The sequence below is a fragment of the Ranitomeya variabilis genome, chromosome 1 (genome assembly GCF_051348905.1).
Source record: "Ranitomeya variabilis isolate aRanVar5 chromosome 1, aRanVar5.hap1, whole genome shotgun sequence".
In the NCBI taxonomy this organism is placed as follows: Eukaryota; Metazoa; Chordata; class Amphibia; order Anura; family Dendrobatidae; genus Ranitomeya; species Ranitomeya variabilis.
This window is the reverse complement of record NC_135232.1, coordinates 72,663,759-72,682,179: the sequence shown is the minus strand read 5'-3', so window position 1 is coordinate 72,682,179 and position 18,421 is coordinate 72,663,759. Positions and strand designations below refer to the sequence as shown.

The 18,421-nt window shown below is 43.6% G+C and overlaps 1 protein-coding gene across 1 annotated transcript in view; it reads left to right on the top strand.

Annotated features, from left to right (window-relative positions):
- NDUFS4 (NADH:ubiquinone oxidoreductase subunit S4) overlaps nucleotides 1-18,421 on the top strand; it is a 189,252-nt gene that overhangs the window by 164,664 nt on the left and 6,167 nt on the right. Inside the window, exon 3 of the mRNA XM_077285188.1 lies at nucleotides 15,035-15,207. Within this exon, the coding sequence (XP_077141303.1) occupies nucleotides 15,035-15,207 (173 nt within the window). The remainder of the gene's footprint in view (nucleotides 1-15,034; nucleotides 15,208-18,421) is intronic.

Here is an 18,421-nt window from a genome sequence, read left to right as displayed (position 1 = left end):
TTTGTTATACACCTGTTTATTTCCCTCATGTGTATTGGAGCAATGAAATTGTGGGTAAGCAACTTTGTTTCAAGTATGTGATGCTTGTTCAAACTCACCTGTGGCAAGTAACAGGTGTGTGCAATATGAAAATCTCACCTGAAAGCAGATAAAAAAGGGGATAAGTTGGCTCAATCTTTGCATTGTGTGTCTGTGTGTGCCACACTAAGGGCTCATACTCACTTGCGTGAAATACGGCCGAATCTCGCATGTTAAAACTCGGCTCTGCCGTCGGCAATCCAGAGCGGAGCGTGCGGCCGCACAGCAATACATAGAGCTGCACGCTCCGCTCCCAAGTGCCGGCGGCAGAGCCGGGTGTTACCATGCGAGACTCGGCCGTATTTCACACAAGTGAGCTGGGTTTGCGTCCTAGGTCACGGGTCTTCCAGCAGGATAGTGACCCAAATAATACTTAAAGAAGCACCCAGAAATGGATGGGAAAAAAGCGCAGGAGAGTTTTAAAGTGGAAAGCAATGAGTCTGGATCTAAATCCCATTGAACACCTGTATAGAGATCTTAAAATTGCTGTTGGGAGAAGGCGCCTTCAAATATGGACACTTAGAGCAGTTTGCAAAAGAGTAGAGGCCCAAAATTCCAGTTGATGGGTGTAAGAAGCTTGTTGATGGCTATAGGAAGCGATTGATTGCAGTTTTTTTTTCCAATGGGTGTGCAACCAAATATTAGGCTGAGGGTGCCAACTATTTTATCCTACCCGTTTTTCGGATTTAGTTTGAATTTACACACTTAACTAAATACTTCCAGCCATAACTTTGTATATATGTATGTGTTTTATATATACACGCACACCTTTTTTTTGTTATACATCTAAAAATATATATAAAAAAAAGTTCGTTTAATCAGAGTTTGGTCAGTGAGTCAGTTTCTCCATCCAAGTTTGGCCAGTTTTTCTCGGATGAAAATAAAAAAAAATAAAAAAAAGTTTCTCTATCAGTCTGTGAACATCACTGACACACAGACCTGCATCGGCAATGTGGTTCCAAGAATCAGATTAATATCAAATAAGTCTCCGTACTTTTGTGCAGCTCGAGGAAGGAATCGGACATGTGGGCTACCCCATAGACTAGCATAGGTATTGGTGCTGTTCGTGAAAAACATGGTTGGTTCTCATGGGCAGCACGGTGGCTCAGTGAGTAGCACTGGTGCTTTTAAGCGCTGGGGTTCTGGGGTCAAATCCCACCAAGGACATCATCTGCAAGGAGTTTGTATGTTCTCCCTGTGGGTTTCCGCCGGGTTCTCTGGTTTCCTCCCACACTCCAAAGACATACTGATAGGGGATCAGAATCCTCATTAGGAAAACTTTCTGAAGCATACTCCATTAGAGAGCTAAATCCATGTTCACATGTGGCAGAATGGCTGAGGATCTGTGGTCTGGATTATGCACCGCAAACACGCAGCAATAAATACAGTAATGAGTACGCACGCTGTAAACTTTGCACCACAACGTACACGGATAGCGTCAGAATGATCCCACTGCGTCCGGAACGGTTCAGAATCCACACAAAAGCACGGCTTCATACTCTTCCACTGTGGGAAATCCACATGGAGTTTTATTCCGACTAGGTTTCTAAAACTGCCAAGATAAAAAAGTGACATGTTGAAAAATGACAGTCAAGTCAAAAGGCAGCAAAAGAACATGTGGAAACTGTTCCAGATCTGAAACTGGCATCAGGATCGACCGGGTTTACCTGTTGTTTTTATTTCCTTCCCTTGTCTGCCTCCAATATTTGTGCGCAGGTTCATGCACATGGACCTTTTGAGGAGGTCATGTTTTTTGGTGGAAATCACTTGAGGAAACGCTCATTTTTGGGGAAGTTTTGGATGAATTTTTCTTTTCCTGAAGCCGTATTGTCGAATCTTTAGGGTATTTGAACAGAGTATTTTTGCTTAGTTTTTGGAGCAGAAACTGAGTGTACGCTCCACAGCTTATTCAACGCTCCTCAAAACGTTAGCGTTTCCGCTCCAAGAACTCTACAAGCGGACTTGGGGAGCGAAATGTCCAGAGTTTACGCTAGAAAACTGGTGTAGCGCTCTCTAAATAGTCAGTGCAATGGCCACCCGTCAGATTGAGGAAAAGATCTCTGCCTGGAGTAGCATTTCTTGCTAGATGCACCCAATTCATCACATGGCACGCCCCTCTTAATGGATTCGGCCCATCCGACCCCCAAACTCTCCCTTCTCCCATGTGTTCTGCCAGTCTTCATGAGTCGGGTGCTCAGTGTGCATGTGTCTTTACAGCATTTGGACGAGGATTTTTTCCTGGTTTTTTTTTTTTTCTGCATTTTGATTGGACAGAGACTAGTTTGGAGCGGATTCCATCAGGAGCAGCTTCATCGAGGTGCCATGCATTTTTTTGTTCTTCTCATGAAAGACCTTTTTCAAAACCCTGAAATGGGGATGGGCGCGAAGCACACGAACAGCAAAGTGGTTTTACCAAAGAGGAAGAACCTTTTTCAAGTATTTTTTAAATGATTTTTCATTGATTTTTTTTTTTTTGTTGAGCAGATTCAACTTTATTTATTAGGCTTTATAAGGCTTTGTTCACACTTTGTGTTTTTTTTATGCCACGTTTAAGCTGCTTACAACAGCAGGTTTTACTTAGCTTTTGCTGTGGTTTTGATGTGTTTTGTCAGGGTACATTTGTCTCTTGTGCATTCTGATGACGTTTAGTGCGTAAAAATACATTTGATTCAACTTCATTAGGTTTTGGCACCAAAAACGCAGCAGAGCCTGATATTTGTGATTTTGCAGCATTTTTGCTGTACTCATTGCTTCTATGGGTGGAAAACGCTGAAAGAAGTGACAGGCTGCATTTTGCAAAAAACAGGCTCGTTCTGAAATCTCAGACTTTTCTGGTACTGTAAAACGCAGCTGGAAATTTATATAAAAAAACTACTGCAAAAATGCAACTTGTGAACATAGCCTTACTCTTGTGTTTGCTGCTGACACCTACCATATTGTGGCCAAGTGCTGCACCCATAGAGCTGACAATTAGGACCACTTAAAGAGGTATTTCCACCTTGGTGAGCGATGGCATATTGGTGACCCCAACTGATTTTGAGAATGAAGGGCTTGCAGTTCTGCATGGGTGCGTTCCCAGGGATTTGCTCCAGCGCACCGCAGTTCAACTTTGAGATTGGCTGCAGTTACCTGCACAGCTTGTTTGCAGGAAGCACCACCATTATCTGCACAGCCTGCTTGCAGGAAGCACCACCATTATCTGCACAGCCTGCTTGCAGGAAGCACCACCATTATCTGCACAGCCTGCTTACAGGAAGCACCACCATTATCTGCACAGCCTGCTTGCAGGAAGCACCACCATTATCTGCACAGCCTGCTTGCAGGAAGCACCACCATTATCTGCACAGCCTGCTTGCAGGAAGCACCACCATTATCTGCACAGCCTGCTTGCAGGAAGCACCACCATTATCTGCACAGCCTGCTTGCAGGAAGCACCACCATTATCTGCACAGCCTGTTTACAGGAAGCACCACCATATCTGCACAGGCTGTTTGCAGGAAGCACCACCATTATCTGCACAGCCTGCTTGCAGGAAGCACCACACAGCCTGCTTGCAGGAAGCACCACCATTATCTGCACAGCCTGCTTGCAGGAAGCACCACCATTATCTGCACAGCTTGCTTACAGGAAGCACCACCATTATCTGCACAGCCTGCTTGCAGGAAGCACCACCATTATCTGCACAGCCTGCTTGCAGGAAGCACCACCATTATCTGCACAGCCTGTTTACAGGAAGCACCACCATATCTGCACAGGCTGTTTGCAGGAAGCACCACCATTATTTGCACAGCCTGCTTGCAGGAAGCACCACACAGCCTGCTTGCAGGAAACACCACCATTATCTGCACAGCCTGCTTGCAGGAAGCACCACCATTATCTGCACAGCTTGCTTACAGGAAGCACCACCATATCTGCACAGGCTGTTTGCAGGAAGCACCACCATTATCTGCACAGCCTGTTTGCAGGAAGCACCACCATTATCTGCACAGCCTGTTTGTAGGAAGCACCACCATTAACTGTACAGCCCGTTTACCGGAAGCACCACCATTATCTGCACAGCCCTTTTGCAGGAAGCACCACCATTAACTGTACAGCCCGTTTACCGGAAGCACCACCATTACTGTACAGCCTGCTTGCAGGAAGCACCACCATTACTGTACAGCCTGTTTACAGGGAGCCCCGCCGTTACCTGCGCAGCCTGTTTACAGGGAGCCCCGCCGTTACCTGCGCAGCCTGTTTACAGGGAGCATCGCCATTATCTTCACAGCCCATTTACCATAATAATAAGGTTTGTGGTCCTGAGTCTGACCATGTATTATTCCTCCACGTGACACCTGTGTGTTGCTGGCAGAGGGTGGCGGTGTTCCTTACACACTGTGTGCACATAAGCCCGGTCCATTTCTGGGGGATGTATGGGCTGTAATCTGTTTTTCTTTCAGTGGTAAATTTCCTTGTATCCGACTTTAATGATGCAGTTTAATAGATACAGACACACATTAGACAGCCATAAACACTGCTGGGTTTGGAACTATTGCCGCATTCATGCTTTCGGGCCCAGGGTGCACCTGTTCTGAAAAATCATGCGTATTTATTGCTATCCACTTTAGCCAACAAGCTGTTCGGAGTTAACAAGCGTCTTTGCTTTGTCAGCCTGCAGGGTGTTTTGTGGACAATTTTTTCCATACAAAAGCACGAATGTCATCTGAATGCGCCAGTCTAGACGTTGCTGCAAGGCCCCTTGGCAGAATGTGGGTCATGGCAGGCCGTGGAATCCCTCTGCATTATACACACTACACCAGACGGGCCTGCATCTATGCACTAATATCCAGCCATCTCCACACACCGCACTTCTGGAGTCTAATGTATCACCATGGAGAAAGCAAAAATAATATTTACATTGTGCAGCCATAAGAAGTAACGCATCAGAATTTCTGCAAGTCATTTTTATTTATTTGTCATTTATACTACTTATTAAATGGCGTGTTTTCTCTGCATGTGCGTAAGAAGTGTCCTAACAAAGCCTTTAAAAGCGGTTTCCGTCAGCAGGTTTTTGTCGCCCATCTCACAGCAGCATGGTGTAGGTGCAGAGACCCTGATTCCAGTGATGTGTCACATACTGAGCTGCTTGCAGTCCTCTTGATCCAATCAGTTTTCTCTGCTGCTGATCTAGCAGTTCTCTGAATTCTGAGCTCTGTATAACCCCGCCAACATCAATGGCAACTTTCTGCCTATGCACTGTGTACACAGATGAAAATTACAGTTGGACGTCTCATTAAGATATGAAGGGTTAAGTAGCAAAAACCTGGTGACACATTCTCTTTAGTATCACGGCCTTCTTGTTTGAATACGGCGACCTCAGTGTTTGCCGTGACCCTCACCCTCAGTGATGTCATATCCTCATAATCAAAATATCCCTTTAACATGTTTTCTCAAACTAATACATTGAAGAGGACTTGTCACTTGCTGAAAAAGTTAATGTGAATACCTTATAAAGGATTCTGATTCTGCAGCTTATTTTCATTTTGTTCTGCGTCACTCCATTGCAGAGATATTCACATTAGTTTTTTTCTGAAGGGCAGTATGTGAAATCTCTGCTTTGCAGCCCAACTAGGCGTTTCTTCAGTCTTCTCTGGGGGCGTGCAGTTTCACTCCGCCTTTCCAATTCCTGCCAATCACAGTTCAGCAGTCTATCTGTCTCAGGCGCTGCTGCCCTGTGATTGGCAGGATCACAGAGGAGTGAGATAAGCTACCCGCTGACATGTCAGCTGATGTGTATTGGAGAGTCCACTGAGAAGATGTTGGTCGAAGCATCGTTCAGCCGGCAGTCATCTATGAGTATGCGTGCCTTAAGGCTCTGTTCACATGTCCATTTTTCTGTGCCATTTCCATGTTCCGTTTTAGGATCACACTCATTCAGGCTTGGACAGGAGAACAGGAGAATCCTCCGGGGGGCCACCACCATCTTATATGAGCAGTACTGGGCACAAAATACTTGGAATCACTCTGTACAGACATGTAACAATCTACCCAGTTCATTGTTATATAAATTTGTGATTGAGGCTATTGTCACATTTGCATGTAGTTGAAAAGTGGGGCCCTAGAGTTGGCTACTGGTGACACACCAGTCCGACACTGCACTCATTTCATGCCCAAATTAAAGCCATTTGCTGCTTACTGATGTAAACAGAAGCGAATGAGCCCCATAAATTATAATGAATTATCGGGCCTGCTTGGTTTGCCATTTTCAGAACAAGATAAAAAAGTTCTGCATGCCGCGCTATTCCTTCTGCTGCAAAAATGGACTCTATACAGAAAGCAGACAGATCCATGATAATCGGGGGCCACGCTGCCTCTCTGTGCATCAGTTAGCAAATGGATTCATTTTGGGAATTCTATTTGTTCCTAAAATTAAACATACAGAAGGACGTATGAACAAAACCTAAAATAAAATGATAATAAAGATCTCCATACTGAATGTACATTGAAAAGTTGGAGGACCAGAACCCTGATTTACTGATATACAGATATTATGTTCAGTATATTCCACATATACCGCAAGTGTGGCACTATTTCTGGAAAAAACGCAAATACTTCCAGACAGCTTGATCTCATTTTCATTTGATAGATGTGTTGTTTCTTCAAGAATATCACTGTGAAGACCATCAGGTGCCTCCCGTCTGTACAATGTCCTGTCCACTGCCTGTTGTCAAGTGTAATCCATCTCTAGCAGCAGAGACAGACCGTCAGATTATGGGCGATGGGTGCGGGTCTTTCTTTTTCTATGCTCCTGCTCTCTTGTCTGTCATACTACATACAGGCATAACAGAGAGCTTGAGCTAGAGAAATCTCAAGCACCTATAGTGCTGACAGAATGCTGAAGAAGATTAAGTCCCTACTGAAAAAGAGAGGATGGCAAGTTACAATCTTATATGTTCCTGGACATGGTTAACTGATACCAAGTGCAGCAGAAGCCACTTTAACTTGTGGGATGAGGGCAGCTAGTCCACGTTATTGTACAGGTTTTGTATAGAAGGACAGGCACGCTTTAACAGTAAGGATATAAAGCAGTATTTGTAACATTAATATAGTGCCTCGTAATGGATTATCATTCTGGGGCCATAATTTCATATTTTCCCCATGTGTAACGCTGCCTGTGGGTAAGGGGTGCAGTAATGAACGTGGAGCACCTGGAGCAGATGTCTTTATGTTATAGAGGATCAACTGCAGCTATTGTAAAGTGCGTTACAATGATGACTGTAATGGCTGGCTGGAATGAATGATTTCATGCCTATTAAAATAACTTATAGTGCCCCGCTGAGCCCTTAATTAACAACGCATTGCCTATAAAGTAATGTGTGAATATTTAACGAAACTAGGAAATGCCATTAAAGAAGCAAAAACTGATTGGAACAAATTGCACTTGTAACTGTAAAGACAGTACAGCCGCGGCTGCGGGACGTCGCCATACTGGAGCATTTGTGCCGTAAAACATATATTGGGGGCTGGAGAAAGCCTGCTGGCATCTTTTATGGCTTTTACTAATAAACATATTTGTCCATAAAGTTCGATACGATAAGATTGAGCCCATGTCGGGGCTGAGATTTTTGGTCGTGGTGTTGTGAATGTGCTGACCTCGCTCACTTCCAGAGGCTTATAACAATCTGGAGACCCCATTGTGTTCCGTAACCCGCGTCGTGGATTGGGGGTTATGTAAGATTTCTGTTGGCAATCCTCACATCTGACATTATATTGTAGTACTGAATTACACAATACATTTTTCTGCCGGAAGGTTCGTTACTTGCTTTTGTCAGCAATAACATTTCCAATGCTGGAACTATTAATTTCTCTATATAAAAAGTAACACGTGTGTGTGGCTTATAGCGGATCATCACCCTCCTTGAGCCAAAGGTGACGGTATATTAGACAATTTTATATACGGATATATTATCATACGCGCTGGTAATGGTGATGTAGATTGTACAATCAAATGTGGTCGTAGAAACTGTTTATGTTCTGACTTACAAGAAAAGTTTTCAGAGAATGTTGCACTGACTCCAGTTCTGACCAGTCCGGTACAGCCCACCCCAGGACAGGTTGTCATCCATTTTTGCAATCACCCAGTTGCTGGGGCTTGATTGCAATAGTCACGGGAAAGAAACTGGACATCATCGAATATCCATAAGATGACCAACTGAGTGGCCTGCACTCAAGCCAAGTGTGGTGCCCTGCACAGACAGGCGTCACAAATGTCTGTCCTCTGGTGTGAGAAGACAGCTCTTCAGCCATTTTTACACACACATGTAAGTAGTGTAAGGGCTATTGTGAAGTCTGGTGGGTATCAGCCCCTAAAGGAGAGCTACTGAGCCCAGGAGAAGAAAATGTGCACCCCTGGGATTGGGCGGTGCTGGAATTCAAGGATGCCAACCAGTGCCTTTGTTGTGGTTGCTGTCGGGACTACAGCAAAATCTGCGCAGCCGCTTGGGACATAGTGTCTTGCGCGGTTCAAGAAGTGCCCAGCTGTAAGATGTCACCAGTTAGGGATCAGAGGAGAGATGTCTGAATACGACTCTTAGTTGCCAGCAGTGGGAAGAGAGCGGAGGTACTTTCTTGTAAGCCTGAGGTGCCGTGGATTCCAAGGTCCAGGCAGAGAGGAGAGCTTTTAGAGCACATATAGTGCTTTATGCAGCGGGAGTGAGGAGAGCTGATACACTTTGGTGGAAAATAGCTGGGTTCATCACACCATGAGGGGTTGTTGGCTCAGTGTGCTGAATAACTGTGGAGAGCTGTAATAATCATCATCATCAAATGCTCCAGTTAAAACAAGTTTTTTCCTGTTGCACCTGAGGTCTGGACATTGCTTTTGAGACCAGTTGGACCTGCATCTCTTCCACAACTTCTCCCTTTTTATTCCGTTGAGGGCGGGCCGCCGGCCGGCAAAACCACCATGACCGTTGGCCACCACTACACACCGGCTCGGTGGAAGTCGACTCAGGCACAAGGGGTGACTGTAATGGTATGTTTTTAGATGTGACCAGTGCTGAGGCTAAGGTGTGACTGTAATAGATCCTCATGAGATGTGCGTCAGATGACCACCGGAGTGACAAGTGTTGAGGCTAAGGTGTGACTGTAATAGATCGTCATTAGATGTGTGTCAGATGACCACCGGAGTGACAAGTGCTGAGGCTAAAGTGTGACTCTAATAGATCCTCATGAGATGTGCGTTATGAGATGGGTTTATGAGAAATCGCTCATGTCAAACCAATCTAATCAGTTTTTATGAAGAGGTAAGCTATAGGCTGGACCACGGTGAGTCATTGGATGTGGTATATCTCGATTTTTCCAAAGCGTTTGATACCGTGCCGCACAAGAGGTTGGTACACAAAATGAGAATGCTTGGTCTGGGGGAAAATGTGTGTAAATGGGTTAGTAACTGGCTTAGTGATAGAAAGCAGAGGGTGGTTATAAATGGTATAGTCTCTAACTGGGTCGCTGTGACCAGTGGGGTACCGCAGGGGTCGGTATTGGGACCTATTCTCTTCAACATATTCATTAATGATCTGGTAGAAGGTTTACATAGTAAAATATTGATATTTGCAGATGATACAAAACTATGTAAAGCAGTTAATACAAGAGAAGATAGTATTCTGCTACAGATGGATCTGGATAAGTTGGAAACTTGGGCTGAAAGGTGGCAGATGAGGTTTAACAATGATAAATGTAAGGTTATACACATGGGAAGAAGGAATCAATATCACCATTACACACTGAACGGGAAACCACTGGGTAAATCTGACAGGGAGAAGGACTTGGGGATCCTAGTTAATGATAAACTTACCTGGAGCAGCCAGTGCCAGGCAGCAGCTGCCAAGGCAAACAGGATCATGGGGTGCATTAAAAGAGGTCTGGATACACATGATGAGAGCATTATACTGCCTCTGTACAAATCCCTAGTTAGACCGCACATGGAGTACTGTGTCAAGTTTTGGGCACCGGTGCTCAGGAAGGATATAATGGAACTAGAGAGAGTACAAAGGAGGGCAACAAAGTTAATAAAGGGGATGGGAGAACTACAATACCCAGATAGATTAGCGAAATTAGGATTATTTAGTCTAGAAAAAAGACGACTGAGGGGCGATCTAATAACCATGTATAAGTATATAAGGGGACAATACAAATATCTCGCTGAGGATCTGTTTATACCAAGGAAGGTGACGGGCACAAGGGGGCATTCTTTGCGTCTGGAGGAGAGAAGGTTTTTCCACCAAAATAGAAGAGGATTCTTTACTGTTAGGGCAGTGAGAATCTGGAATTGCTTGCCTGAGGAGGTGGTGATGGCGAACTCAGTCGAGGGGTTCAAGAGAGGCCTGGATGTCTTCCTGGAGCAGAACAATATTGTATCATACAATTATTAGGTTCTGTAGAAGGATGTAGATCTGGGGATTTATTATGATGGAATATAGGAATATAGGCTGAACTGGATGGACAAATGTCTTTTTTCGGCCTTACTAACTATGTTACTATGTTAGATGACCACCAGAGTGACCAGTCTTAAAGCTAAGGTGTGACTGTAATAGATCGTCATTAGATGTGCGTCAGATGACCATCGGAGTGACCACTGCTGAGGCTGAGGTGTGACTGGAGTACCGTGTTTCCCCGAAAATAAGCCACCCCCGATAATAAGCCGTAGTGGGGGGTAGAGAAGGGGCGGCTAATATAAGCCATACCCCGAAAATAAGCCGTAGTGGGAAACACGTGGAAAATATAAGCCATGGTACCTTTTGACTGCCTCGGTCCCCTCTGTCCTCTCTCTAGTGGCCCCGAGTGCAGGGTTAACTTTCTGTGTGCCCCGGCCGGAGCTCTGATTGGTCCAGCGGCTCCCCAGCATCTCGAGCGCTGATTGGCCACAGTCTCCGGGTGCCGCAGCTCTTCCCCTGTTCAGCGGTCACTTGGGACCGCTCATTAGAGAAATGAATAGGCGGCTCCACCTCCCATAGGGGCGGAGCCGCATATTTCATTTCTCTAATCAGCGGTGCCGGTGACCGCTGACAGAGGAAGAGCTGCGGCACCCGGAGACCAGCTGTCCGGGGGAAGGAGCCAGGGACGCCGGGAGCAGGTAAGTATCGCATATTCACCTGTCCTCGTTCCACACGCCGGGCGCTGTCTCCATCTTCCCGGCGTCTCTCTCTCTCCACACTGACTGTTCAGGTCAGAGGGCGCGATGACGCATATAGTGTGCGCGCCGCCCTCTGCCTGATCAGTCAGTGCGGAGAGACGCCGGGAAGATGGCGCCGAGGAGCTGCAAGCAAGATAGGTGAGTATGTGTTTTATTATTTTTATTGCAGCAGCAGCAGCACAGCTATGGGGCAATAATGGTGCAGAGCACTATATGGCACAGCTATGGGGCAATAATGGTGCAGAGCACTGTATGGCACAGCTATGGGGCAATAATGGTGCAGAGCACTATATGGCACAGCTATGGGGCAATAATGGTGCAGAGCACTATATGGCACAGCTATGGGGCAATAATGGACGGTGCAGAGCACTGTATGGCACAGCTATGGGGCAATAAAGGACGGTGCAGAGCACTATATGGCACAGCTATGGGGCAGTAATGAATGGTGCAGAGCACTATATGGCACAGCTATGGGGCAATAATGAATGGTGCAGAGCACTATATGGCACAGCTATGGGGCAATAATGAATGGTGCAGAGCACTATATGGCACAGCTATGGGGCAATAATGGTGCAGAGCACTATATGGCACAGCTATGGGACAATAATGGTGCAGAGCACTATATGGCACAGCTATGGGGCAATAATGGTGCAGAGCACTATATGGCACAGCTATGGGGCAATAATGGACGGTGCAGAGCACTGTATGGCACAGCTATGGGGCAATAATGGACGGTACAGAGCACTATATGGCACAGCTATGGGGCAATAATGAATGGTGCAGAGCACTATATGGCACAGCTATTGGGCAATAATGAACGGTGCAGAGCACTATATGGCACTATACTGTTCAGCATGTTAATAAATGTTAACTTTTTGGTTAAAAAAAAAAAGTTGCCTTTTTTTTGGCTAATATAAGCCATACCCCGAAAATAAGCCATAGTGGGACTTTTGGGGGTAAAAAGAATATAAGACACTGGCTTATATTCGGGGAAACACGGTAGATCCTCATGAGATGTGCATGAGATGACTACCAGAGTGACCAGTGCTGAGGCTAAGGTGTGACTTTAATAGATCCTCATGAGATGTGCGTCAGATGACCACCGGAGTGACCAGTCTTGAAGCTAAGGTGTGACTGTATTAGATCGTCATTAGATGTGCGTCAGATGACCACCGGAGTGACCAGCGCTGAGGCTAATGTGTGACTCTAATAGATCCTCATGAGATGTGCTTCAGATGACCACCGGAGTGACCAGTCTTGAAGCTAAGGTGTGACTGTAATAGATCGTCATTAGATGTGCGTCAGATGACCACCGGAGTGACCACTGCTGAGGCTGAGGTGTGACTGGAGTAGATCCTCATGAGATGTGCATGAGATGACCACCAGAGTGGCTATGGGAAGATATGGAATTTATTTTTATTTTTCCATCAACCTTCTTTGTATGAGAGATTGTCTTTTGCGGGACGAGTTGTCATTTTCAATAACACCATTCTTTGTACCATGTAATGAACTGAAAAACAAAAAAATAATTTCCAACTACAGTGAAAAAACACAATTTCGCCATTGTTTTTTGGGTTTTGTTTTTTTATAGTATGCATTGTGTGTTAAAAATAACCTGGCAACATGATTTTTTTTGGTTATTGAACTACTTAATGATTTTTTTTCCCTCTGGATTACTATTATTCACGAATAAAGAAAATATTCCGTAAATCTTTTAAAAGCCATGATCACAGAGAACCGATGGGCCTGAGGAAGGCATCTAAACCTTGCTTTTCCTCGGAATCTTAGTCATGGGCTGAGCGTCATAGGAAATCCATTATTTCACTATATACCTTCACGTTGCTTAATGTTGTTTTTTTTTTTTTTTTTTAATCTCTAATGGAATAAAAGAAAGTTTTTAAGCCGGAGAGTGCCCCCTCGATCCTTTCCATCAGTTTCAATATATACTGTAAATATGCGGCATCACAGTATATAGGATATGCGATTGTAGGTTCAAATTCCCTAAGAACACTACCAAAAAATTGTAAAAATTAAAAAAAAAATTGTTTTTAAAAATGTAAAATATGTAAAAGTTTAAATTGCTCCTCTTTACCCTTTTAATAAAATGTTAATATCTTTAAAAAAAAAGAAAAAAAAAAGGAAACATATTTGGTTTTATTGTGTTTTGAAAAAAATCCAATCTTATAAAAAATATCAAACTATGAAATTGGAACACTAGGATTGCCATTTTTCAGTGGCAAAAAAAAATTACACCATGAACTATAAAAATGTCATGAGTACCTCAAAATATCTAAAAACAAATAAAAAGTCAACTCTGGACGCAAAAGAAGCACGTCCGTACACAGCTTCATTTGACGGATAATTTAAAGTCTCCTAAAATGTTGACAAAATGCCATACAATTAATGGTGGAAAAACATTAAAAAAAAAGTTTTTTGTTTCTTCCATTATTTCAACTCATTTGGAATTTATTTTTCTCCTGTTCTCCAGTGCATTAAAAATTACAACGCTTCTCTCTAAAAAAAAAAAAAAAAAAGATTCATCATTCAGCTACTGTCAATGGGAAATAAGGTGTTACTCGGTCATGCTCGGGTGCTAACTGAGAGTCTTCGGCGTGCTTGAACAATATGTTCTAGTCCCCGCAGCTGCATGTCTCACGGCTGTTCGACAGTTGTAACACATGTAGGGATTGCCTGTTTGTTAGGCAATTGTTTGTTAGGCAATCCCTACATGTGTTTCGGCTGCCGAACAGCCACAAGACATGCAGTTGCGGGGACTAGAACATATTTTTCGAGCACGCCGAAGACTCTCGGTTAGCACCCGAGCATGACCGAGTAACACGTTATCCAAGCGCGTCGCTCGCTCATCACTAGTGCCAGCCATATAGTAGTCTTCATGTTCCATAGGAGTTGCCACCTAGCTTTCCCAGACCTTTGGGTGGCAAACTTCAACAACTAGGGACAGAAAATGATTGAGGAACTAATGTCGGTTAGAAGATGTCAGTACTGGTACCAGGAATGCTTGGTTTGTGAATTTCACAATGGCAGTTATGCTTGTTTCCACCTAGCTTTCCACGAAATCTTTAGGCTCAACATGAATGTTAGCAACTTGACAGAATAGGACAATTATTTACTGGATTAGTTTTTCTATGTTCTTTACTGATCCAATTCTTGATAAAACCATCCAAAAACAATATTTCAAGGAACTTCAGATGGAGCCTAAATGATGATTGGGGTAGTAGTTTTTCCGGATGTGCCTGGTTGAACAGGGAACATATTGTTCCACGCTACTTAATTAACGGACTTGTAACTTATAGAAGCCGCTTTAGAAAATGATAATTCTTCTTTAGCCTGATGGACAGGATAATAGTTTTCATTGATTATGATGGACTTGTGTCATTGTGATCTGCATTTGTATAAGGTATTTCCCATAAGAGACGTCTTTCCCGTAGGAAAAACCCTGGAAACCCTGGGTGGGGTGCAGTAGTTTTTGTTAATTAGATCCCGACGTAGACAAAAGTGTTTAGTAATGTTAATTACTTTCACTTTTTTTCCGCTGAGTAATCCTCTGGCTTCTGAAGTTAGCCATTGGTCTGGAAATATGTCAACTTCTGAGTTGGGACCTCGGGACACCTTGGTTTATTATTAACTCCTCAGTGTTTTCTCAGCTTTGTATCCCTGTTTGTGAAATAAATTACTTTCCAAGAATTTGCTTTCTCACTCTTTCCTCAAGATACGGGAACGTGACACACAATCCTATTGACATACTTTTCTTCTTTGGTTTAGGATATCTCCACAATCACTGGATTTCCAGAAGAGGAACTGAAAACCAGGAAAGTTCACATCTATGTCCCGGCACGTAACGCCATGCAGTCCGGCGTTCAGAACACCAAGAAATGGAGAATTGACTTTGATACTCGAGAGCGATGGGAGAACCCACTAATGGGCTGGGCATCAACGTAAGTGTCTCATTACTACACATGTCTCTGGAGGTGTGAGCGCCTCTACCTCGGACAATAAACGTGTCCCCCTACTCATCACGTTTTAGATCGATGGTGTATTTGACGGAGGACACACAAACTATGTAGACAAAAGCTCTGGGACACACATCTTAATCAATGAATTCAGGTTTTTCATTGACTCCAATTTCTTCCAGTGTATAATATCTGACCCCACTGCCCTCCCGGAGTATCATATCCGACCTCACTGCCCCCAGGAGTATAACTTCCGGCCAACTCAGGAAGTCAGGAGAACGTTACCCCCTGACTTCATGGTGCCAGTTGTAAAGTTGTAAACTTTTTGGTGCAGTAGAGTTAATTATATGGGCTTGTTTTTCAGAAGTTGGCCTAGGCCCGTTAGTTCCAGTGAAGGGAAATCTTAATTCTTCAGGATACAGTGGATATAAAGAGTTATACACACTCCTTTTAAAACTTCCAGGAGTTTTTTTTGTCCTATAAACAAAAATTCATACTAAGAAAAATCATTATATAACTTTTTTTACACCTTTAATATTACCCATAGGTGGAAAAAGAAAAAGAAAGAACTAAAATAATGTGGTTTAATAAATATTCTCACCCTGAAACTATTATACTTTGTTGAAGTACCCCATGAATTTCCAACAGCATTCAGTAGGAGTCTATCGGCATGGAACATCTGGAATTGACAGTCTTCCTTGCAGTAGCCCCAAATCTGTCAGATTGTGAGGCCGTCTCCTGTGTACAGCGCCTTCGTCAGGTCTCACCCAGATTTTCAGTTGGATTCACGTCTGGGCTCCAAAACTTTGTTCATCTTCTGGCTAAGCCCTTCGTTTGCCGATTTAGCGGTATGCTTAGGGTCCTTGATGTGTTGATACATGTGGTTTTTCCTGAAGAAGAAGTTATATACTTTGAAACACGTTGACGTAAACCACCATCTTACTTGCCATACTGGGATATACATCTCGATTCTGTCGGAAGCGCGGAATATTGTCCACCAACTCCTTTTACTCTCCAGATTTTTAGCAAAGACCTGAAGGTTTTGTTGCAAAATTAAAGAAGCTCTCCCACTAACTTTTTTTATGCATTAAATGTGTGTGTCCATGCATGTAATTTAGTGTGTGTGTGTTAATATGGCCACCTACCACCGCTTTCTCAGGTGTCCAGCACCGTTCTTCTCTGTGATGTCACTGCAATTTTAACTAGCCGGCTGATTCTGTGTTACAGTGAAAGCCTCTGGATCCTTGTTCTGAGTCTTTCTGACGCTCCATAGGCTTTCACTGTAAAAGATGCTTCCCGGTCACGCAGAGCACAGTGTGACCCGGGCTGTCTGCAGGATGGTGATGTCTCCTAGAAGCAGAGAAAATTGGTGCTGGTCACCGCAGAAAGAGCCGTTGGGTGAATATATTGACGCACTCGCTTTACATTGCATGCACATAAACACACATTTAATTGATAAAAAAAGTTTGTAGGGAAATCTTCTGGATAAGACAGGTGCAATCATACTCCAAATAGTGTAGAAACATGTATTTATCCAAAATGTATTAAAAATTTTGACACAATAAAATACACATAAAAGGCAAGAAAACCTCAGGAGCACTACTGCATCAGGCTATATAAAGTATATTAGTAACGCATTTCTACAACCTCATGGAAGGAGATGTCATGTAGAACACAGCAGAATAGATGGTCCGAATGGTGCTAGTAATATCAATAGTGTATAGTATACATTCCAACCTATTGTTCCATGTATTAGACCGTATAACATATGTAAAAAGAAGCCCAACCAATTAACATCATATAGGAGAAAATACAGCAGTGAATTAATAGTTACATACCTACAGAAAAAAGGAAGATCATCTGACCGGAGTGTTCCTAGCTCCGACGTGCGTTTCACCCTGCTTCTTCAGGGGGTATATGTAAGGGGAAAGGGGAGCAATGTGGACTTTTATAGTGTATCAAAGCCAATGGCACAACACAATGGCTGTGGGAGGATCGTAAGAATCAATCATTTGTAAAATGATAGCTGTATCATACTGATCACATAGGTGGCGCACTGCACGCCGACCGCCCGAATTGTACCGATTCCTGTTCCCAGGCAGTGAAACGCATGTCAGTATGTATGCACGTGCGCCAGCAGTGCTCAAAGAGGAACTCTGTATGGTGGTCTTTTGGTGATGCGCACTATTGACTTTGTGCCAAACATTTTCCAAACTTTTGGAATAATGGCCAAAAAGTTCCACCTTGGTCCTATCAGACCATACCACGTTATCCCACTTGCTTTTGGCATGTAGTTTTTGACAAAACATAGCCAGGCTTGTATGTTTTTCTTAGGCTTGCTACTCTACCCCACAGGCCAGACATAAGAAGACTATGGGAGATTGTTGTCACATTCATTACGCAACCACAACTTGCCAGAAATTCCTGCAGCTACTTTAATTTTGCTGTAGGTCTCTTGGCAGCATCCTGGAACAATTTTCTTCTTGTCTTTTCATCAGTTTCTGAAGGACGCCCGGTTCATTTAAGCCACTTCTTGAGGACGTCTTCATAGTCTACCATGGTATAATTTATTTTTTCGTACCCTTTCTCCTGACTTTAAACAGTGAGATCCCTTTGCTGTGTTGTAAGCTATTTGTGGACACTATGGTTTTTGCTTAAAGAGGCAACTGAGAAAATATCTGCTAAATCCTACTGGAGTAGCTAACGTTTGTTATATGGGATTAATCAGAATCCCTGTAAATAATGACAGTAGTTTACTCCCTACTATGTAACCTGAGTGTAAATGCGATCAGGAAATTCTGAGCACAAGCACATCCCCAATTATAAGAGGGTGTTCACTTTTATGCACCACCACATTATTTAGTATTGTTCTCATTTTTATCCTCAAATTGAATTTAGTTGGTTTCTTAATGGATTTGTACAGAGTATTTGAAACATTTAAAGTTGGAAAAAGTCCTGAAATGATTCTTCTTAGTATGATTTTTTTTGCATGACAAAAACCTGGCGTTTTAACAGGGGTGTGTAGACTTTAAATATCCACTGTACATTACATGTAGGGTGCTGACACCTGCCTCTAACAGCAGCAATCATGGATAGCTCCAACAGCAGCATTTAGGTGGAACGATCACGTCATACAACTGCTCTGGTGTATGTAGACGCCATGACACACATGTGGGTTGGGGCCGCCATCTTTGTACTC